This window comes from Amblyomma mixtum, chromosome 7 (assembly GCF_055824585.1).
Source record: "Amblyomma mixtum isolate Tamu chromosome 7, ASM5582458v1, whole genome shotgun sequence".
In the NCBI taxonomy this organism is placed as follows: domain Eukaryota; kingdom Metazoa; phylum Arthropoda; class Arachnida; order Ixodida; family Ixodidae; genus Amblyomma; species Amblyomma mixtum.
The window spans coordinates 130,963,131-130,986,887 of NC_143018.1; the positions used below are offsets into that span (position 1 = coordinate 130,963,131).

At 50.3% G+C, this 23,757-nt stretch overlaps 1 protein-coding gene and 1 long non-coding RNA gene across 2 annotated transcripts in view; one reads left to right on the plus strand and one right to left on the minus strand.

Moving 5' to 3' along the window:
* Positions 1–4,349: 4,349 nt before the first annotated feature.
* Positions 4,350–14,148, minus strand: LOC149337597 (uncharacterized). Its single transcript, XM_089554468.1, has 4 exons — positions 13,489–14,148; positions 12,513–12,903; positions 4,732–4,952; positions 4,350–4,643 (listed from the first exon to the last, which is right to left on the minus strand). Exons 1-4 carry the CDS (start codon positions 14,146–14,148, stop codon positions 4,350–4,352), a joined length of 1,566 nt encoding a protein of 521 aa, XP_089410594.1.
* Positions 14,149–20,154: 6,006 nt separating this feature from the next.
* The window catches only part of LOC149337598 (uncharacterized), a 29,031-nt gene continuing 25,428 nt past the window's right edge, over positions 20,155–23,757 (plus strand). The window contains exon 1 of the long non-coding RNA XR_016284408.1: positions 20,155–20,586. This is a non-coding gene — a long non-coding RNA (uncharacterized LOC149337598). The remainder of the gene's footprint in view (positions 20,587–23,757) is intronic.

The window sequence follows — 23,757 nt, forward strand, 5'->3', positions numbered from 1 at the left end:
CGTTCCACTCTTAGAGGCGAAGCTTAACATCTTAACCACACTTCAGTGACACAAACAGCACCACCGCGCTTAAGGCTTTCGCCTCACCGCACTTTAGGTCAACAAAGCGCCCGCCTAAATTTTTTCATCCTGTCTATCCATTTTGACACTACATGGGGGCTCAAAGTCGCCGGCAGTGATGGCTTATGGTTTATGGGGTTGGTTGGTTGGTTTATGGGGTTTAACGTCCCAAAGCGACCAAGGCTATGAGAGACGCCGTAGTGGAGGGCTCCGGAAATTTAGACGTCCTGGGGTTCTTTAACGTGCACTGACATCGCACAGTACACGGGCCCCCCAAAGCGACTCAAGCTATGAGACGCCGTAGTCAAGGGCTCCGGAAATTCCGCCGCGGTGGCTCATTAGGTACGGTGCTCGGCTGCTGACCTGAAAGACGCGGGTTCCATCCCGGCCACAACGGTCGTATTTCGATTGAGGCGAAATTCGAGGCCCGCGTACTGTGCGATGTGAGTGCACGTTAAAGAACCCCGGATGGCAGTAGTCGCATCCTACAGATGTACTAGAACGCAATGAGGTGAGAGAGACGATGCAAATCGAGTTATTATGAAGTACACAACAAGGCACGTAATATCGAGTAAAAATTTATGCACAGTTTTCAACGCTATTTAACTGCACAAATACATCAACACCAATTTCATCGTAATTAAGTACCCGCGACGTAGTACGGGTCGAGCAGATACGGTGCGAGTTCTAGCACCGCTTCTGGCGCTAGTAGATTAGGGTAGGGTAGGGTATACGGTACAATAGGGTAGGGTATAGAGTAGGGTAAGGTAGCGTACAGAGGCAGAGGGAAGGCCAGTGTAAGCTTGCAGAGGAAAGGGTAGGGAGTGAGAGCAGGGGCTGCTAGCAAATATTTGGCATCGAACTTAAGCAACAGCCACGACCCGGACACTTCGAAATAGTCAGCTTTGACGCTCGTGGGTCCTGAGACGGGCTTCGTGATCTCGACTCCGGGCCTCGCGCACCCCTCAGTCCGACCTTTCTTTGTATCTACGGCCAGGAAACGCATCTTTCCCTTGTACGCGTGTCGAAGGACGTCCCACCTCAGCTGGCCAGCTGCTTCAGGATGGGCCACCGAAGGAAGTCGCCTCGAATTTCCTCCACACGAAATACGGCCGAATGAGAACTCGCGGGGCGCGCGCTCGGACGCTTCCTCCAAACGCAGACCGGGGACGACGGTGTAGTCGAAGAAGGCGGTGCATACGTCGTGGAAGTAGTCGGCCGCCTCTCCGCCCGCAGCAACTGCCCCGGACTCGGGTTGGGACCAGCTGTTCAGAAACCGGTGCAAAGGCATCGAGAGGGCCCGGGGCTGACGCAAGACGTCCATCCTGAGATTCATCACACGGTGGGTCTTCTGCGAGATGAATTCTAGGAGGAACGCCCGGTCAGTTACCGTGGTGCGGTCCAGTTCCCCGGCAGCATCGATATCGTCCAAGACATACCAGCAGACCGCGCCGGCCGCAGCTACACATGACGAATTGAAAGTCCTCCTCACTCCGGCCCAGAGCCACGATTAGCGGCCCTGCAACATTGCAGCCGGTGCCAGTGGTCCAGCGTCGGGCGTCCCAAGAGACCGGGTCCTCGCTGGTACAGGTAACCATGGAGACGTATTGTTTCCGGACGCCCTTGACGTCCAGCACGCAGGCGTAGCTCCTCCTCGTATACTGAGCGTAGCAGCCAACACAGACAATGCGTGAGCAGAGCAGCATCATCATCCCTTGCGTCCACAGACGCCGGCACTGGCCTCGGTACATGCTCCCAGGTTCCAGAAGCCACGTCCGTAGCAGCCAGTCCACGTCACCGCTGGAGCCGAACTTTGTATTGGTACGACCCTGGTGCTCCGCCGACGGGGTCATCTTGTAAGGTAACCGCCGGCGTCCCCCACGCTGAAGATGATGGCCTCTTAAGCCTACCGCCTCGGAATGAAGCCGGGTTGATGCCGTCGGTGGCACAGACATCAAGCCACCGCCTTAGGATCGACACAGACTCAGAAGTAAACCGAAAGCAGCAGGAGCAGCAGCAGGAGGAGGCTGCAGTGTGGACAGTTTCTGAGCAAACAGGACCGACGTTGCCGCAAGAAACCTCTTGGAACAAGGTCAGAGCTCGAGGCGAGCGCGCGCTGGAACGCTGGCACGAGCGGATCACAGCGTACGAAGAAAAAAATCTCGTGAACACGTCGAAGCTACCTCATCTTTCTGTTTAATAATTAGCGCAGTTCCTTTGTTTAAATGTTCTTTTTTTTTGTTTTTGTAGTGAATTTTCACTCCCATGCCTTGTCAGTATCCGTTATTTATAAACGGGCACAACAATAATTGGTGCACGCTGTCTACAAGCTGGTGTTTCCGCAATCACCATGTGCCGGTAGGATCGAATTTCGTTTATTGGTTTTATTAGGGTCTGACGTCCCGAAGCGACTCAGGCTATGAGGCAAGCCGTATTGAAGGCCTCCGGAAATTTCGACCACTTGGGGTTCTTTAACGTGCACAGACCTCACACAGTACACGGTCCTCTAGAATTTCGCCTCGATCGAAGTTCCGCTGCCGCGGCCATTATCGAACCCACGTCTTTCGGGTCAGCAGCCAAGCGCCACCGCGGCGGGGCGCTTGCGTGCGGGAGTTTGGAAAAAGGCAAAGCGATGATCGACCAGAACATCTATACGACGGCAGGGCACAGCAAATTAAAAAAAACATGCGAGTTCGTTCCTAAATGCTCCAAATACTTTAGGCGTAAATGTCCCGCCACACTGAATGCAGTTGCGAAATCATATAGGCACCTTATTTTGCGCAGCACATTCAGCACACTCACGTACTAAAGTTCGTCGTTCACAGCTTGTGACATTGACCACTTAACGTGCGAGCCTGATTAGGTGTGTCGCAAAGGAAACCTGAGGGGTTTTAAGGACACCCATGTGCTGTGCGAAGCGGGTGCGCGTAATAAGATGTTCGAAATTTATCCGAGGCCTTCCACTACGGACCCGCCGCGGTGGCTCATTGGCCAAGCCGGAGTAAAGCCGGGTACGAACCCGACCACAGCGGCCGCGTTTCGACGGAGACGGAACGCAAAAGCCACCCGTGTGCTGTGCGATGTCAGCCAACACCAATCTAGGTGATGTTGCGTCCGCGCACGTTAAAGATCCCCAGGTGGCCGAAATTATTCCGACCTCTACTACGGCACCTCTCTTCTTTCACTCCACCCTTCCCTTACGGCGCGCTTCAGGTGTCCACCGAGATATGTGAGACAGATACTGTGCCATTTCCTTTCCTCAAAAACCTTCCACTACGGCACCTTTCTTTCGCTCCCTTCTCATTCCTTCCTCCATGGCGCGGCTGAGGTGTCGACCTAGAAGCGGGACAGTTACTGTGCCTTTCCTTTTCTCAAAATCAATTTTCATTCTATCCGTTTTGACGCTACTTGGGAGCTCAAAGTCGCCGGCAGCAGTAGCAACCTACACATGTACTCGATCACAATGAGGTGAGACGATACAAATCGCGTTACCATGAAGTACACAACAAGGCACGTAATATGCAGCAAAAGTTTATGCATAGTTTTCAACGCTATTTAACAGCACAAATACATCAACGCCAATTTCATGGTAAAAAAGTACCCGCGACGTAGTACGGGTCAAGCAGATACCGTGCGAGTTCTATAGTCGGATACAACTTAAGTCTGCAGTGAAGCTGCGCCCACATTCAGCCTCCGCGCGCAGAATTCCTCCACGACGAAAAAGTAGTCTGTGGCTGAAACGTTTCTTGTTAAGTAAACAAGAAGCTTAGCACAAGAAAAAAGTTACGAGCTCTACAGTTCTGATACGTGGATCGTTTGATATAGTCAAGCATTAAAAAATTTATTTCGTTTACAGTTGCGATTCGCCAGCGGAGTAATACAAGACGCCGCGGACCACGGCCCAGTGTTAGCAACTGCTGTTTTTATAAGTTGCATCCTACTATAGCACCGTTTCTGGCGCTAGTGAAAATTGCGAAGATTAGGGTAGGGTAGGGTATACGGTACAATAGGGTAGGGTAGGGTAGAGTAGGGATGGTAGCGTGCAGACGCAGAGGGAAGGCCAGGGCAAGCTTGGAGAGGAAAGGGTAGGGAGTGAGAGCAGACGCTGCCAGCCACTATTTGTCATCGAACTTCAGCAACAGCCACGACCCGGACACTTCGAAATAGCCAGCTTTCACGCTCTTGGCTCCTGAGACGGGCTTCGTGATCTCGTCTGCGGGCCTCGCGCACCCTTCAGTCCGACCTTCCTTTCTAGGCGAAGGACGTCCCACCTCAGCTGGCCAGCTGCTTCAGGACGGGCCACCGAAGGAAGTCGCCTCAGATTCCTCTCCGCACGGAAATCGGCCGAAAGAGAACTCGCTGGGCGCGCGCTCGGACGCTTCCTCCAAACGCAGACCGGGGACGACGGCGTAGCCGAAGAAGGCGGTGCTTAGGTCATGGAAGTAGTCTGCCGCCTCTCTGCCCGCAGCAACTGCTCCGGACTCGGCGTGGGACCAGCTGTCCAGGCAAAGGTGCAGAGGCATCGAGACGGGCCGGGGCTGGCGCACGAAGTCCTTCCCGACATTCATCGCGTGGTGGGTCTTCTGCGAGATGAACACTCGCGGGAACGCTCGGTTGATTACCCTGGTGCGGTCCAGTTCCCCGGCAGCATCGATAACGTCCAAGACAGACCAGCAGGCCGCGCCGGCCGCAGCTACACGTGACGAAATGAAAGTCCTCCTCACTCCGGCCCAGAGCCACGATTAGCGGCCCTGCAACATCGCAGCCGGTGCCAGTGGTCCAGGGTCGGGCGTGCGGCGAGGCCAGGTCCTCGCTGGTACAGGTCACCACGGAGACGTCTTGTTTCCGGACGCCCTTGACGTCCAGCACGCAGGCGTAGCTCCCCTCGTATACTGAGCGTAGCAGCCAACACAGATAATGCGTGAGCAGAGCAGCATCATCATCCCTTGCGTCCGCAGCCGTCCGCACTGGCCGCGGTACTTGCGCCCGAGTTCCAGAAGCCACGTCCGTAGCCGCCAGTCCACGTCACCGCTGGAGCGGAACTTTGTATTTGCACTACCCTGGTGCTCCGCCGACGGGGTCATCTTGTAAGCTAACCGCCGGCCTCCCACACGCTGAAGATGATGGCCTCGTAAGCCTACCGCCTCGGAATGAAGCCGGGTTGAGGCCGCCGGAGGCACAGACATCAAGGCACCGCCTTGGGATCGATACAGACTCAGCAGTAAACCAAAAGCAGCAACAGCAGCACCAGCAGCAGGACGCTGCAGTGTGGACAGCTTCAGAGCAGACAGGACCAACTTTGCCGCAAGAAACCTCTTGTAACAAGGTCAGAGCTCGAGGCGAGCACGCGCTGGAACGTTGGCACGAGCGGACCACAGCGTACGAAGAAAAAAAAAAGTCTCGTGAACACGGCGACGCTACCTCATCGTCTTTTATTGCGAAAGCAACACTACGCCAGGTGTCTCATCTTCACGGTACTGCAGCCTACTCTTCACGGTCGGTGGTTGGTGATGTGACTACTGACATCATACCAGAGCGAGAGACGGGGCACCAAGTCGGCTCTTCAGCGCACCGCAGCTAGAACTTCGCGGCCGGTCGACCACCTGCGACCGAACAAAGGCGCGTCTAGCTAAAACGGCGTCTTCGTTCACTGCCATGTTTCTGCCTTCCCTTAGGCAAGGTTTTGGTGTCCATCGAGATAGGCGAGAGAGATACATTTCCTTCCATCAAAAACCAGTTTACCATCGAGCAAGGCGTAGATCCGAACGTGCGATGGCGGTCTGTGGACTCCCTGGCAGCGTTCCAGGACGCTGTCACGTTCCACTTTTAGAGGCGAAGCTTAACATCTTAACCACGCATCACTGACACAAGCAGAACACTGCGCTTTCATTTCGTGGGTACACACGGACATTAGCAATGTGTATCACCCATAAGCGAAACACATGGCGTAGCCAAGGGGATATTGCTTTCGCAATTACCTAGGCTTAACCAAAGCTAAGCCCCAGCAATTTTTTATGGTTTCGTTTATGAGCGCTTTAACGTCCCAAAGCTACTCAGGCTATGAGGGCTGCAGTATTAAAGGGCTACGGAAATTTCGACCACCTGGTGTTCTTTAACATGCACTGACATCGCAGAGTACACGGGCCTCTAGAATTTCGCCTCCATTGAAATTCGACCATCGCGACCGGGATCGAACCCACGTCTTTCGGGTCAGCAGCCGAGTGCGATAACCACTGATCCACCGCGGTGGCTGGAAAAAACAGTTTCAGGAAGGAAATGGCTCAGAAATTCTCCCACATCAAGTGAACACACGATCCTTATGGAGCGGTTTAGGTACCCACCATGCTTCTGCTGGTTGAGCGGACGACGCTGACCGCGAGCGACAGTGGACTACGGACCAGGAAAGACCACCCAGTGCCCAAGTCACCATCTCCTAGTCAAACCCCTTTCTTTGTTGAAATAAAGTTTAATTCATTGTTCACTGTTGTAGCTTGCTAGCGTAGGTCTTTTCTCCCTCCGCCGCCGCGGTGGCACAGGGGCTATGGCGCGCGGCTGCTGAGCCGAAAGACGCGGGTTCGATCGTGGTCGCGGTGGTGGAATTTCGATGGAGGAGAAATTCTACAGGCGTGTGAACTGTGCAACTTCAGGGCACATTAAAGAAGCCCAATTGGTCGAAATTTCCGGAGCCCTTGCCTACGGCGTCCCTCATAGCCTGAGTCGCTTCCAGACGTTAAACCCCATAAACCAATTTCCCTCTCAGTAGATAGGTGGGTCCCCTTGCGCTTTCCGTTTCTTCGCGCGGCTCCTCGCGTTAACCTGCGGTCTCATCTTCGTCTTTATTCTGCCTTTTAAGACGGAAGCCTTTAATGCCTCATACTGTAGTTAGCAGACGCTGTCGGCAGCCTTGTCGACAGACGCGTCAGCAGCCGTGTCGACAGACGCGTCTGCAGATTTGTCCGCCTTTCGGCGTCACTGCTTAAAAAGAAACTGCGCCGAGGGTGGGAATCGAACCAGAGCCTTTGGCATTTGAAGCGCAGACGCTACCACTCCGCCACGAAGGCTTTTTTGTTTCTTCAACATGGTATTTATTACAGTGATGTAATGTTCTATGTACATGAACTATATACAAGCCATTATGAAAACAGTGTTAAACAATACATAGTAAAAAGACCATGCACTTAAAAAGGGGCAATACAGAGCAACTCACTAATAGTGAGTGCCACTCCGGTTCGTACTCAGTCTGGGCATACACGTCTCTTAGATGAACAACCATTCGACTGAAGTGATCCTTTGTAGACACAACAGGTTCACAGTGTCTGTCCATCATGCGGGTTTTCCAGAGGCTGTGCAGTCCAATCAGAAAGAACGTGTCCAGGGGTTCATCAACAAATGGCAGCGCAGTGAGATAGCGAACAGAATGTGGTGTCAGATGAATTCTTTTTTTAAATGTGCGTTGCAGGATATTCCAGAAGAGTACTGCATCTTTGCAACTGATGAAACAATGCTCAATTGTTTCTGGATCATCACAAAGGCAGCAATTAACGGTAGACACAAAAATGCCCTTTTTCTCTAACCATGTTCTAACAGGCAACGTACCGGTGTGTAACTTAAAGAAAAAGGTCCTTGTACACGACGAGACTAGCATCTTACGTACTCTTTTGAGTACGCCATGCCCCGGTAAACCGAAATACAGAGAGCGGTACATGGGCGGAGGGAAGAGCATACTAATCAAATCCTTATACAACTTTTTCCTCGACACTAAAAAAAGGACCTCAGGAGAAAAACGAACAAGTAGGAAACTGACAGCCGAATACACCTCTTGCATTATGCCCCACAAACACGGACGGTCACAAACATTGGAAGACACAATGAGGTTGGGTAAAACATGAACTAAATTTGTTTGCAGGAATGAACGTACTATTGGGTGTGTAGTGTCACGGAAAAACATGAAACGTGACACTATCTGTCGGACATACAGGTGAACTAGACCAAGGCCGCCAGCGCTGACAGGCCGAAAAAGGTTATCACGCCTCATGGATTCAAAAGACGAATCCCATACAAAAGTAGCGAAAACCCTGTGAAAACGCTGGATAGGAAGTCTTGCGCAATGAATAATTTGCAGTACATAATATATTTTAGTGGCGAGAAACAAATTACAGGCGGTCGCCCTGCCAAAAATTGAGAGGCCATGGGGGACAAACGTTTGAGCATAGCGCTGAAGAGGTGACACGCGGTCTTTCCAATAATGTGCGCTATGCTTATAGGCACTCAAAGGGACGCGAAGGTACTTTGGTGGCCTGCATGTCCATGTTATACCAGCATATTCAGCAGGTGTCGAACTCCAGCTACCAAACCAAAGACCGCAATTCTTAGAGCGATTAATCCGACTTCCTGACACCGAACCAAAGTCCTCCGTTAAACGAATAACCTCATCGATGCTTGGCTTATCAGTACAAAAAAACGCAAGGTGATCTGCATAAGCCAATACCTTCAGTTCGTGGCCCATTATTCGGAAACCATTGACAGCTCTACTGTTTATAACACTTTTGCAAAGTGGCTCCAAGTATAATGCGAACAGGAGCGGAGACAGTGGGCACCCTTGTTTCACCGAAGACTGAATTGGAACTGGTTGCGAGAGACAGCCATTAAAAGCGCGTGGTACAGGATTTGTAACAAAGGCGTATGCTAGTAGAAAGTATTGAACCGAGAATGACGTGATTTAAAAGTGCAAAAAGAAATGAATGGCACACTCGATCAAATGCCTTTGCCAGGTCAATTTGCAGCATTGCTAATTGTTCTTGAGCGTCACTGCAATACTGCAACACCGTACGCGCTACATGTAGGTTAGATTGTATTGATCATCCCCGCAAGCCACATGTTTGATGAGGCCCAATCAAAGTAGACATTGCAAGCTGCAGCTGATTTGACAGTACTTTAGCAAAAATCTTATAATCTAAATTAGAAAGCGTGATTGGTCTGCAGCCATCTACAAATCGAAGTTCTTCCTTATCCTCGGTTTTTGGTATAAAGACAATATGACTCTTCGTAAATGACTGAGGCAGAAATTCAATATCAATACTTGTCTCAAAAATTTGGAGCAGGACAAGGGCTAGAACGGATTTAAATGCCTTGTAAAATTCTGCTGAGAGGCCGTCAGGCCCCGGGGTTTTCGAAAGTGGCAATTGATGAATTGCATCTTGCAGTTCACCCAAGCTTAAAGAGCCACGTATTGCCTTGCACTCATCCTCATTGAGTGGGTTAATCATGGACACCAATCGCGCTATATGCTCATCATCAGCAGTGCTAGACGTGGCAGCAAACAGAGAGCTATAGTGGTTTTCAAACTCGGTAACTATGACATCTGTACTTGTGACCAGGGCACCACCACATTAGAGCTCAGAAATTCGCTTAGCAGCCACGTGACGACGCTCATCTAGCAAGGCCTGTCTAATAGGCTCCTCAGAGTGCAGAGCACGGTTGCTGCGGGATCGCACACGGGCCGCACGATAGCGTTCTGCATCAAACTTTTGAAGGTTGCACTTAACAGCACCAATTTCCTCTCTGTACAAGCCAGGAGCCTGAGATTCAAGTGCATGCAGATTATAAAGACTCTGAAGTAACCGTTTCTCCTCACATTGCTTAAGATAAGACTTGACGGAGCCGATCTCAATAGCTATGCTACGAACGTCTAGCTTAAACATCTCCCAAGCTGCAAATAATGGGACATCCATGACCAAGCAAGATTCTAAAGCTGTCATCACTCGCTGCTGAAAATGCTCATCATTTAGAAGCTCGGAATTAAGCTTCCACAGTTCCCACTGCGGCTGAAATTTTGGACGGGTGCATTCTCCAATCCGCGCAATGACCATAGCATGATCTGAGAAAGAAACAGGCTTGACATCACATGAAATGTGCCGCTTAAGGAGATCTACGGAAGCGTAAATGCGATCAAGGCTTGAATGTGAGGCTCCTCTGATGTATGTGAAGGCGGATGACAATCCGGCATCAATTAAACCTGCGTTTTTGGTAATAGACAATAATATACCAGAGCTCTTGTCGGCGTTTTGGTTAGGACCTGTGCGATCGCGTGGGTCGCACACACAGTTGAAGTGACCCATGAAAACGACATAACGACCACATCCTAGGAGAGTTGCAATGTCATGAAAAAAAAACTGCTCGTTGCACCGGATTTTGAAGCATACACATTGATAACCCTCCACGACTCACCATGCAGTCAAAGTCACAACATATCAGACGCCCTTCTATGTCCACCTGGTACTTAAAGTCAGAAATAGGTAGACTCTTCTTTAAGAAAAGAAAGCAACCTGCCAAAAGACCCACTGAGTGCGACACACAGACGTTGTAATCTGTTAGAAAAGGTCGCAGGGGTATCTCTGTATCCACTTCACTTTCTAAGTTTCTTGAATAGCGACAATGTCTAGCCGAATGCCCCAAAGCAATCGGCGTAACTGTACCTGTTTCTGCCTTGAACGGAGTCCGCATATGTTGAGTGTTGCGACAATCAACTGCTGGTTAGACGCCATGGTGGCTAACTTGAGCTTCAATCAGGCATCCACGATGTCTGGGGGCATCACTCCGGAAGGTGAGACCTCCCTAGACTTGACGCCCTTTCTCCTTGATCTGGAGCGCCGAGGAGGTTTCTTATTTTTAGACTTTCGACGGCGGGACTTGTGCTTGGCGGGGACACTGTCCTCCTCAGAGGAGGCAGAACTCGGAGACACACTGCGCTTCGAGGCCACACTTATAATTTGCTCATTGGCATCACAGTTGCCGTGACGAGGGCTCAAGATTTGAGCATGAAGAAAGGCGCATCTAGTGAATGCATGGGTTTCATAAATAAAATAAAGGGAATAAATTGAAGGAAAGGAAAAATAAAAAATAAAAATAAGAAAAATAAAAATAAAAACAAAATCAAAATACGATTTCAAAATAAAAATAAAAAACAATAAAAATAAGGAAAAGAGCAAAAAAATATGGAAAATAAAAAATAAATAGAAAAAAACAGTGCGCCAGGAAGGTAGGTAGGTAGGTAGGAGACTTTTATTGCTCTAGAAAGGTGCTAGTAGCAGACGAGAAAGAAGAGGTCCATCTTCCTTCTTCTCACAGGGTCGGTGCCCCTATTCCAGGGCTCCGCTGAGCTTCGCTGCTCGTTGGGCGTGCTGGATCAGACCTTGTTGGCAACCCAGATCGCCGTGGAGAGCCGGCTCTCCCACTGTTCTGCACTCGGGTCTTTGCGAAAGTTGCCGTTTTTACTGCATTCCCACGTGATGTGGTACAACGATGGTTTGCTACCACACCACGGGCAAGTGTCCCGATATTGCGTCGGGTAAATCTTGCTAAGGATATGCAGGTTTGGGAATGTTCCTGTCTGCAATCTTCGCCAATACACTGCCTCTAGTTGATTTAGATCAGGATGAGGCGGCGGATAGCGGATCCGTACCCCCTTAAAGTAGTTGAGAATGTCTGAGTACGTAGGGCTGACTCGTTCGGGTAGATCGTCCGATTGGGAGGAAGCTCGGCTCGTATACCCTCGAGCTACCTCGTCGGCGCGTTCGTTCCCGGCTATGTCGGTGTGTCCTGGCACCCAGTAAATGCTATGTGTGACTTTTGGTGGGGTCGCGCTCTGGAGGAGCCGGAGCGCGGCGCGACCTATGCGGCCGTTCATGTAGTTACGGCACGCTTCTCTCGAATGTGTAAGGATGGTAAGGGACATGTTGCTTCGATAACCGGCTACCGCCGCTAGAGCTACGGCCAGCTCCTCCCCTTCGGTTACCGTGCAATCCCTCACTGAGGCGCTAGCTAATTCCTTTAAGTTCGAATCAATAACTACCGCCACTGTGCTGTTATGTGAGCTTCCTGTATACGGAGCCGCGTCCGTGTATACCGTTGTGGATTTTGTAGCTAGATTTTGTTGTACATACCTCGCCCGGGCTGCCCTACGGGCCGCATGCAAGTTGGGGTCCATGTTCCGGGGAAGGGAGCGAACCTTTAGCGTCTGGCGAATTGCGTCCGGTATGCTCGCAGTACGATTCTCGAATTCCGCAGTTCGGCCTAGCCCCAGTCGCCTAAGGAGCGAGCGCCCCGTAGGAGTCTGCTGGAGCCTAGCTAACTGCGTGACCAGTTGATCATTACGACCTCTGCATGCTTCCACTCTTCAGGAACCGTTCCTGCGGCCCAGTGCCCGTTGAGGAAGGTGGTCAACTGGTCGACCGCCTCGTCGCTGAGGTTGCGTATGAGTGCGTTCTGGATCTTGTCTGCTCCCGCCGCAGTGTTGCGCGTGCATGCCTTTATGGCAGCGAACACTTCTTCCCTGGTGATCGGCCTGTCTAAGTGGGTGTTCGGTTTCCCCAGGTATGGTTTCGCGTATGCCGCAGGCAAGGCCGTGCCGTAGCATTTCTCTTTGGCCTTATCTAGCAGTTCCTCTTCCGTACCCTCGAAGGTGTGGACGAGTCTGCGGATAGCTTTCCCACTTTCGGCCCTGGTTTGAGTAGGGTCGAGGAGGGTCTTGAGTATACGCCACGTTTTCGCCGTGCTGAGGGTGCCGTCCAGCGAGCTACTGAACTGCTGCCAGCTCTGCCTGGCCAGTTGGGTCGCGTACTCCTCCGCTATCTTGGTGACTTCTGCGATCTTGAGCTTGAGATTCCTGTTAAAGCGCTGCTTCTTCCAGCGCTTGGTGAGTCCTCGAAGTGCCTCCCATAGCCTGATGAGCCGAGGGTCCACCTCTGGTGTTTGCTCGGTGCGATCCACTTCCTGAGTGTACCGCTTCTGGATGTCTTTAAGTTGTTGGCACCAATCATCTATGGAAGTAATCCCCCCTTCCAGGTGAGAGGGCTGAGTCGGGCTGGTTGGTTCATGTTGAATGGTACGGCAAACAGCGCTGACGGACGGGACGGAAGAAGATGAGATAAACACATGCGCTGACTAACAACCAAATGGTTTATTGCGAAAGAGGGGTGCAATATAAAGCATAGAAGGGAAAGCTGCGGTGTAAACATGACAAGGCATACATTCGGGATATCATCAATGATTAAGAAAAGCGATCTCCTGTGGGAATAGAGCCACCGATGGTTGGCTTACACATGAGTTGCCTAATGTATGAATGTGAAAGGCCTCCGATATCAGGCGTGAGGTGTGATCTCTATACTTGGCGATGATAGTGGTTTGGTCTAAAAACGCCTCACATTTGTCGCAATCTGCGAAATGAATGACCATGTTATTTCGGCCTGACTTGTTTTCTGGCGAATGTACTATGCCTTGTCATGTTTACACCGCAGTTTTCCCTTCTATGCTTTATATTGCACCCCTCTTTCGCAATAAACCATTTGGTTGTTAGTCAGCGCATGTGTTTGTCTCATCTTCTTCCGTCCCGTCCGTCAGCGCTGTTTTGCCGTACCATTCCCCTTCCAGGTCCGCGCAAGCCTTGCGGAAAGCCGGCCAGTTGGTGATCTTGGCTGTGCCGAGCTTGCGCTTGATGTTGGTGGCTGCTATCGTGGTCTTCAGGATATAGTGGTCACTGCCTAGATTCTCCAGCAGATTCTCCCACGTTGCGTGCTTCACTCCCCTGACAAACGTTAAGTCCGGACACGTATCCGGGCAGATCGAAGTGCCAAGGCGCGTGGGTTGAAGTTCGTCTGTTAAGAGGGTACATTGGATCGCTTCCGCCGCGTCCTCGACCTGTATACCTTTGTGATTATTAGTGGGGTATCCCCATTGCTGTCCGCGAGCGTTGAAGTCGCCTACAATGAGCAACGAGTTGCTTTTCGCAAGTTTGCTGGCCCCTAGAAAGAGTGTATCAAAATTCGCGTCCCGCTGGCGAGGCGGGCTATAGAGGTTTACGATAAAGACACTCTTTTCCTTACGCTTCTTTTTGGGAATAATTTCCGTCACTAAGTGTTCAATTTTGGTGTTGGGAATTGGGTCATGGGCTATGGCTACCAACGTTTTGCTGACCAAGGTTCCCGTGCGTTCGCTATCGTAGCACGTATATCCCCTGAGTGACGGTGTCGTGTTAGTTTCCTGTAAAGCTATTATATCGGGTGTGGAGCCTTGCGTATGTAAAAACTGCATTAGGAGACGCTTTCGCCTTGCAGCACTTTACAGAGCCAAAGTGCCCTGAATTTTTGCTCCACGTTCAGTCGGTCTTCCGCCGTTCTTGGCGATGCTTCCCTTGAACTGCTTGCGTTCGTGGCTCTTTCCTGTGTCTGTTGCCTCTATTGTTTGTTTGGTTTGTTTGCCACAATAATGTGGCAGAAACGCGGCTTTGAAGCCATAGGCCGTCGGCATTCGTGTGTGTTCACTGTTGTTGTAGACCGATTTTGTTATAAAGAAAGGAAGTGCGCATAACTGGCTTCCTATACTCCGTTTCATACATCAGGTGCAACGCTGCCAAAGCTAGCGCTCCTTTTTGCGCAACCTGCTTCTGTGACACAAAATAGTGCGTTGCTTGTGGTGAGGATGGATTATGGATTATGGGGTTTAACGTCCCAAAGCGACTAAGGCTATGAGAGACGCCGTAGTGGAGGGCTCCGGAAATTTCGACCACCTGGGGTTCTTTAACGTGCACTGACATCGCACAGTACACGGGCCTCTAGAATTTCTCCCCCAAAGAAATTCTAGCCGCCGCGGTCGGGATCGAACCCGCGTCTTTTGGGTCAGCAGCCGAGCACCATAACCGCTGAGCCACCGCGGCGGCTCCTTGCTTGTGGTGAGCGAAAAGTAACAAATGCTTTGCTGGCAGGCTTTGTGAATAATACTTTTGTCATCAGCGTGACAAAAAACGCTGCTATTGCGAGGGAATCGATCGAGATCTGTGATTTTGTATTTTGCGCTTGCCGTATTTTTCCATTTCACGTTTTTGTCTCCGCAACCCTGGCCGTGTTTACTCTTTCCGTCCGGCTCCCTTTCACTTTTGAGAAAATGGCGTCCTGCTCAGCGGCCGCGGCCACCCTCCTGTACGCATTTTCGCGAAAGTTCGTCATCCAAGCTGTCAAGGCACTCCCGTACCAGGATCCGTTTTCCGGAGAAGTCTGTTCGGGAAGTACTGAGTGCTGTGAACGAGGACACCGGAGTATATCCCCGTACCGTTGCCAAAATCAAGGCGGAGCGTCTGTGTTGGCCTCTGGCGTCTCCGAAGAAAAGACCTCGCGACGTGAAGATTTCAAGCTCGCGAACAGTCAAGAATGGTAGCTTCACAGTCCATGCCATCCGTCTGAAAGCGCACAGTATGTACGCGAAGAGGGAAGTCCCAACACTGGACAGTGTGCTAAAGGCTGTCAATGAGGACGACGACCTGCCGAACTTCAAGAAAACGACGTTGTGGAGGTTGATGAAGGACATCGGATTCACATTCGAAAAAAGAAAACGGAACCTTGCACTGATCGAGCGAAGTGACATCATTGCCTGGCGTCGCAGGTACAGAGGGCAAAACGCATGTCTAGAACACGCTCAGAGTGGGTTTCGGGCGTAACACGCGATAACTAGCGATAAGATTTGGTTAAAAAGGGTCTGGTTGTAAACATGTGCTTTTAAACTTATAGAATTTCATCGTCATTTTTTGCCTTCCTTGTCGCAGCGGCTTTGGGAGCGGCGGAACACAGAGTTTGGTTGTTCTAGGCATGTGTTTTTCCCTCTGTACCTGCGGGCGATCTATGCATTCCGAGAACAGGGCAGGTACGAATCGTTCCTTGCTTATTTTCTTACGCAGCACGTTTAGACTGGCTTCACATAGAGCTTGATGTTAGCGTGGCAACCTCGTAGTCGTAACAGTGATTGCTGCTTGAGAATGACACATTTAAAGGAAATCGTCTTAACCACGTTGCTGTTGCGGACCTTTTGCGCAGAGGTGACGTTTCACGGCCAGTTTTGCGCTTCGTTTGGGTGGGGCACGTGTCTGCATGGGTCAGATTTAATCGCTAAATCCGAATTGGTGCGGCAAGCAAAAACAACAAAACTGCCAAAATGTCGTAGCACCGCAATGGGCAGTGCCATCTCATCGTCTCCGTTAGGAACGAATAAACACCCACCGTACACTGCCCGTTGCTCCTGTGGTGCGAGTTAGAGGCGCTACTGCTGCGAACGTTGGGAATTTTTGTTCGCAGTCGCCACACGTGAAGAGATTTCAAATGTTATGAATTAGCAAACATAGAGTGAATATAACCTGGCTACCAAATGCCGCCTGGGCGCGAAATATAATCCCGAACAAGGGAGCAATAAAGCCGAGATAATTCTTTTTCTCGATTGTCTTTGAGCGGCTATTTGTTAGACAGTGGTCAGCAGTGTGTTTGTTGCAGTGCGTTGCCTGCTTACATGCTGCAGTATGTTTGTTTACTTAATAGCATTAGCTCGTGAACTCGGTTGTTTCGCATTTACAGGTGCATCATCTACCTAGATGAAACCTGGGTCAACACAGGGCACACAAAAGAATATGTCTGGCAGGACAAGACTGTGAAGTCATCTCAGGATGCTTTCCTGAAAGGTTTAACAACGGGATTGGCTGCGCCTTCGGGCAAGGGGGCCACTGGCTGTTTCCAGAATAAACCTTTTCTCGCAAACACTGCGGGGTCAACGTTCTTTACTGTCCTGTCTCATTTATAGAATAATTTTTCCTAGTGTTGTACAACTTTTTCGGCATTCTTACTTGACGCTCCCACAGCTTGGAACTCTTTTTACCTGGGTGCATGAAAATCCTGCCTGAGCAGCTTCTGATCTTCTAGGTGAGCAGGGAAATAGAGACAACCTGACTTGCATCTGTATTGCCTTCATATACATTTGTGCACGACAACAAATCTGTAACTCTTGAGGCAGTACTGTTTTCTGTCACTGTGTTAATCAACACTATGTTCTAAATTTAACACAACACAGGAAACAGGCCATATCGAGGTGGTGTGTGTAAAAATATTTTGACCCATCACTCTAAATATACTGCTCTTTTTCCGCATATAATAGCCAAGTTATAGAGCTATCTTCAATGACAAAGGAAAACGCGCTTTGGTTAAAAACGAAAGACACTAACAAAAACAAAAGAATTGCAGATATGCACAAGAATGTTACGCATACACAGTCAGAAAATAGGCGATTAAGAAGTCTAGATTGTTTTCTGCGCTCCTGTATTCTCAATTCTAAACCAGCATTCTAAATTAACAGACATCTCGCTTCTCAACTCTACAGCACAGTGCCAAAGTCGGCCCCAGACTCTTTTGGCGAAGACTGGATCAGCCGCTAACCGGTTGCTCAGAACAATTCATAACATGCCAGATACCTTAAGAGAGGCCCACAAAAGAGTGGGTTCCGCGGCAACAGAGAAATCGAAAGTTGCACACGGCCACTTGTTACCTGGGCCACTGTGCTTATTAATTAAACCCGACAAATGAACGTCATCTTTCGCTCAAATCTCTAGCTTGCATCTAAAAAGTATAGTCACAATGCTGCAGAATCGGGAAGAAAACCGCCACTGCTGACCAAAAGCCGGTGCGAGCTCACTGACAACGAATTTCAGACAACTCACATTAACGCGGTATGCATCAAATGAACAGATGCATGCAGTTTTTTTGAGAACATGGCATAATATTCAAGCGACTGTGAACAAAACAAGATTTCTCTATCAAGTCACGCGAAATGCAACTTGCAATGAAAAAAAAGAAAAAAAAATGTGCGAAAAAAAAAAAGTTTCACCACGCGGGATTTGAACCCATGCACCCCTATTGCGGCCTGTCGACACTCCGGGGCGACGCGTTAGACCACACGGCCACAGAACAGCGCGGAGTGATACAACTCTCTTTATTTTCTTTTGCGGACTACTTCCGTAGCCTTGACAGCGTTGCACATGATGTATGAAGCGGAGTATATACTTTGTCTCACAAGATGTTTGCAGCACTACGGAAGGTAGAGCTCGCTCGTCCAATCAGGGCTGCAGAAACGCAGAAAATAGTCCCTCGAATATTTGAGGAGTGTATGACTATTAATCAAAACAATAAGCATTGCAACTAAAAACATGGTTTGGACAGGTATATTTAAATGGTAGGGAGTGTTTCAATCACTGGTGAAATTACCAGACAAAGCCCGTACGGACACAGCTCTGCGGAGGCCTGCTGCGAGGTAGCGATGCGTCGCCACTTTCCAACATGGCGTCGGTCGAGTCTGTTGTGCCTCCTGTAGGCTCTACACCGACAGTGCGCTGTTTCCCCAAGCAGCCGAAGCAGGTGGCTTTAAATGTTCTTGAAGCGCTTCGCGTCGAGTGTGGGGGCAGTTGGAGTACAAATGCGCTCATCAAGAGGACGGCAAAACTCACGCAGGTGAGCGAGCGAACGCTTTACAAGTGGACAACGGAGACGTTGAACGCGGGCCGAGTGTTGTCACCGAAGAAGCGTTCTGGCGGAAGAGGCCGCGAGCGGACGAAGAAGCTGGACGATTTTGACCTGAGCGTGTTGCGAAGGGTGGTACACACCTTTTTCCAGAGAGGGCAAATTCCAACTATCGCGAAGGTGGTTGCGCATTTCGAAGAGGACGAAACGCTACCGACCGTGTCCGCAGCGACAATGCAGAGGATGTTGAAAAAACTTGGCTTCCGATACAAGAAGCGCTCTCGGAATGCAATGTTAATCGAAGCGACGCACATTGTGCAGTGTCGCCGCCGGTACCTGCGCCAGATAGCGGAGCTGCGACGCCAGGGTAGGCCTATTTTCTTTACCGACGAAACGTGGGTTAACGCCGGCCACACGCGAAGTCGAGTGTGGACTGACTGCACCATCCAATCTGCACACCAAGCGCATCGATCAGGACTGTCGACTGGTCTACAAAACCCCAGTGGCAAAGGTGGCAGGCTTATTGTGACGCATTGCGGTAGTGAGCAAGGTTTTGTCCAAGGCGCAGCGGAAGTTTTCCGAGCGAAGAAAAACTTGGGCGATTACCACGAGGAAATGAACGGGGAACACTACGAAAACTGGTTCTCCAGGAGACTTCTCCCACTACTACCACCCGGCAGCGTTATAGTGATGGACAACGCGCCATATCATTCTGTGAAGCACGATAAAGTGCCGCGGATGAGTAGCCTCAAAAAGGACATACAGGCTTGGCTGTCCGCAAAAGGTGTCGCGTGGAGCAGCGGCGTGGTGAAGGCCGAACTCATGCAGCTTGTGAGCAGTTTGAACACAGGTGGGGAGTGATACCGTGTTGACTGCATTGCTGAAGCTGCTGGCCATCTCGTTGTGCGCCTGCCACCGTACCACTGCCAACTGAACCCGATAGAGCTTGTCTGGAGCGACGTCAAGGGTTTCGTGGCCAGCCAACACAAGACGTTTAAGCTCTAAGACGTCGAGCCTCTGGTTTGGCAAGGCATCACGCAAGTGACTGTTGAGAAATGGAGGAATTACGTGCAGCATATTATCAGTGAGGAAGATGGGATGAGAAAACTGGACCACATCATCGACGATGTTGTTGACCAGGGACCGGCCATTGTTGTCAACCTGGAGACGACACAACCAGCAGTGCTGAATTCAGTTGTTATGAGGACGATGAGATGATCGAGCCCGTTTAACGTGCGTTGCCTCTCGCTCAGCACATGGGCTTGTTTTTCATTTCGCCACCATCGACACTCGGCTGCCTCGGCACGCTGGAGTAAATAAATTTATATGCACATGACACGAGTACTGAAATTTACTGCGACGCGACAACAGAGGAACTGATGAGAACAGGTTGCGATAAAAAAAAAGTGGGGCTAGTCCCTTTGGAACAGGCGTCCGCCTGTCCAAAAACAAACCAAAAAAAGAATAAAAAGACATCACGCGCCACCTGCTAGAGGTAGAAAGAAGCCACCTGGACATCAGGTGGATCGAGCCACAGGCGCGTAGGAACACACTAATGCAGTGCGCGCCATCCTGATTGGACGAGAGAGCTGTACCTTTCGTAGTGCTGCAAACATCTTGTGAGACGGAGTATAGGTCAGTGGACGCAATTACGCTTTGACGTATACGTGGGGTGATGGGAGAGAGACGTGGCTGCGTTAATTAGCGGTTATAACGTTTTCTGCAGTCATGCAGCACTGCAGCAGTAGGCCGCTGCGTTCATCGGATGAGCAAACCCTCGCGATCCACCGTTAACTGCCACCCGCAAGGGTGGCAGGGTCGCAGAGTTACCTATCCAGTGTCCGGAACGCACTCAACGTTGCAGACGCCAAGCCGCGCAAGGGGCGCTTGTGCTCCTCCGCGTCCACGTGCACAGCATTGATGCTTTAGAAAGGAAGAGCAGGTGTGCTCGCGAGCATGACTTGCACACGAGGGAAGCGCGAGGCACGTGCGGGAGTGACGCGGACTCTGCGAGCACTCGTTCTTCGTGGTTCAGTCGCTGCTGACCTTCCTGCTGAGGAAGCGGTTTATGCTCTGAGCTACAGTGTTCCTCGTTCCGCTGCATCGCATCGGAGGACAAGGGACACATTCACATCTTCCACCACAGCGCCCGCAATATGAACGGACGCCGTCAGTTTTGGCAATGCTCGGTGACGGCCACTGAAAGGTGAGCGCTGGGATCAGCACGACGCTTCGCTTGCGTCTGCGTGTGCATCAACAACGCCGCGTGCGTTTTAGAGCGCAGCTCTTTGGCGTCCGTTCCTGGGTTTCGCGTCGTCGTCGGCGTCGGCGTCGGCGTCGGCCTCGTAACCAGCTCCGCCCCCAATGTAACGCTTTTCAATTGGTCGAAATGCTCGTGACGTCACAGTGCGCGAATTTCAAATGGGGCCAATTGTACTTTGGCTAGTAACCATGCAACCAATCAAAGGGATCGTATAGTGATGCTGCAACTAAGTTGGACTGAGTTTAGTTAATTTCTTAATTAATCAATTAGCCTAATTAATATAGAGGGGAATGAAGTGGTCACAAGACAAGACAAGACAAGACAAGACAAGACAAGACAAGACAAGAAAAGAAAAGAAAAGAAAAGAAAAGAAAAGAAAAGACAAGAAAAGACAAGAAAAGACAAGAAAAGAAAGACGCGCGCCGCAGCGACAACAGCGTCCGCGGAAGGAGACGCTGCTGAAAAAAACAGATAAGTACGAAGCCGCGTTCCCTCCACCACCACGCACTTCCCCACTCAGTAAGACGTTGCTCGTTTCATATACGTTTTGTCGAACATCCTAGACAGTTCCAACAATTGACAGGTTAATGACAGAGCACGATGGATAGAAATGCAAGAATATAAATATGAAATAGCCTAATTAACCTTTCCAGTTAGACCGCATAAATCAATAAAACCGAGAACGAAATTGGTCGAGTTGGGGAATCGAACCAGGGTCTCCGGAGTGCGATACGAGCACGCTAGCCACTCCGTAATGCCAGCTGAATGGTTTGGAATGAACAAAGGCGCGTCTAGCTAATACGGCGTCTTCGTTCACTCCCATCTTCCCCCTTTCCCTTACGGCGAGGTACAGGTGTCCACCCAGATATGCGAGAGAGATACATTTCCTTTCCTCAAAAAATAAATTTACCGTCCAGCAAGGCGTACAGCCGAATTGGCGATGGCGTTCTGTGGACTCCCTGGCAGCGTTGCAAGACGCTGTCGCGTTCCACTCACAGGCGAAGCTTAACATGTTAACCACACACCAGTAACACACGCAGACAGCCAATGGACGCGTCATTCGCTGGCAGCACTTGATTCATCATTCACAACCACATTCTTAATGTACGCTCCCTTGCCGCACATGCCAAGGACGTACACCACGATCACATTCGGCGCCATTCCTCTGTACTTTGCTTTGCTGAAACCTGGATGGATCCCGAAGAGCCTCTCGAAATCATAGATTTCCTATACTGCTGTGGTGCTCGCAGAGACCACAACAGAGCGGCGGGAGTCGCTATCTACTTGCGCACAGGTCTCTCTGCAATACCAGTCGAAATGTTTGGCACGTCACATGAAGTTGCCGAACTGTGCGCCGCAAAGTTGCCCAACGGCTTGCTGGTAGTAGCTGCCTACTTCGCCCCTACCGCACTCACGAAAGACGTCGTGCACTTCCTGCAACTCGCATTAACCGTCCATCGATCCACACCGATGTTAGTAGTGGGGGACTTTAATGTTGACATAAAGACAAACAGCAATTTCCTAACACTTATGCGGGAGAACATCCCGTTCCTCTCGCTCGTAACGCGTCCAACGGCTGTGACAACCTCGCGAGGCACTTGTATAGATCTTGTCTTTGAGAATCAAGCATTGGTGTACCAAGTCGAACATATATCAGTCTATTTCTCCGACCACAAAGCTTCCTTCATGACTGTCAAGAACTGTTAGTGGAGTCTTTGTTAAAGGAATACGTGTGAAAAATAAAAAAAAAATCTGTGATAGCGCATACATGTGTTGCTCGATTTCTTTGCCTCAATGTATCGAAAAGGTGAAACAGCTTATTTGCTGCGCTCAAATTTCGCATTAGGAAGTAACGTAATCGTCGGTAATTTTTTTGAGGGCCCTAGGGCAGGAAACGTCGTTACTATTCAATGGTGCAGTATTAGTGAGGTGGAAGGTGTGTAAACGTAGCACTATTCAAGTTTGTTGCACAGGCTTTCTTTGTGGTGTCGTCAGGCAAAAGCGTCCTTCTTCACAGTGTTCACAGTAAAGGGGACGCTAGCCATACCTTAATTACGTCTTGTGCGATACACGGGGGGCGGGGAGGGGGGGCATTTCCAGCGCCATTTAAGAAATGATTGTCGGCTCCTTCGAGTAGCCGTCCATTTGGAATTAAAGCTGAATAGCTCGGTAGGATAAGCGACAGCTGTAAGTGAATTAAAACGGTGTCTTTCGCTTTTGTTGTGGGCGAAACCTCAGTGGTGGCTCAGTGGCCAATGGCGTTTGGCTGCTGACCGGAAAGACGCGGGTGCGATCCCGGCCGCGGCGGCCGTATTTCGATCGAGGCGAAATTCTAGAGGCCTGTGTACTGTGCGATGTCAGTGCTCGTTAAAGAACCACAGGCAGTTGAAATTTCTGGAGCTGTTCACTACGGCGTCCTTCATAGCTTGAGCCGCTTTGGAGGTCAAATTCCAATAAATTATGTTTCATAGGCGAGACGCAGGAACGCAGAAATTGGCTTTGTGGGTTTGGCCCAAGAACAGTATAAATAAAGAATATTTCGAGACGCGTGATGCCGTTGTGGCACAAGCGCGGCTCTGGAGCAGTCGCTCGCCGGCGTTCACTGCGTTCATTGGGGTTGGCAAAGCTGTCGACTTCATCAATTTTGAGGAAAGGAAAGTTGCATAACTCATTCCTTGGTTCAGTGGACACCTCAGTCGCGCGTTTAGCTACCTGACAGTAATGATAGAGATCTGCGCTGCATGCGTTGACAACGCTGTGGCAGAAACACGGCACTGGAGTGATTAGCGCGTTCGGCTACAGCTGGAGTTCCCAGGTTCGAACGCGGCCGCGCCGGTCGCGTTTCGATGTTTTTTTTTGTTTTGTTTTTAGAGCGTTTAAGGTCCCAAAGCGACTTAGGCTATGAGGGAATCCGTAGGGAAGGTATCGAAAAATTTAGACCGCCTAGGGTCGTTTACAATTAGCCTCTACAATTAAAAATGAAATTGAAATGAAAACTGGTTTTTGAGGAAAAGAAATGACGCAGTAACTGTCTCACATATCTCGGTGGAAATATGTGAGACAGTCACTGCGTCATTTTGGCGGTAGATTCTGGTGGTGGCCGATGAGTCGCGG

What these genes read in the sequence shown, in the direction of transcription:
- LOC149337597 (XM_089554468.1), bottom strand. Translation starts at nt 14,148, where the DNA reads ATGCAGTTTTTACATACGCAAGGCTCCACACCCGATATAATAGCTTTA. An exon ending in TCCGCAAGGCTTGCGCGGAC is followed by an intron (nt 12,904 to 13,488) that starts CTGGAAGGGGAA and finishes CAGCCCTCTCAC; the next exon opens with CTGGAAGGGGGGATTACTTC. An exon ending in GCGGCCGGCGCGGCCTGCTG is followed by an intron (nt 4,644 to 4,731) that starts GTCTGTCTTGGA and finishes TTCATCTCGCAG; the next exon opens with AAGACCCACCACGCGATGAA.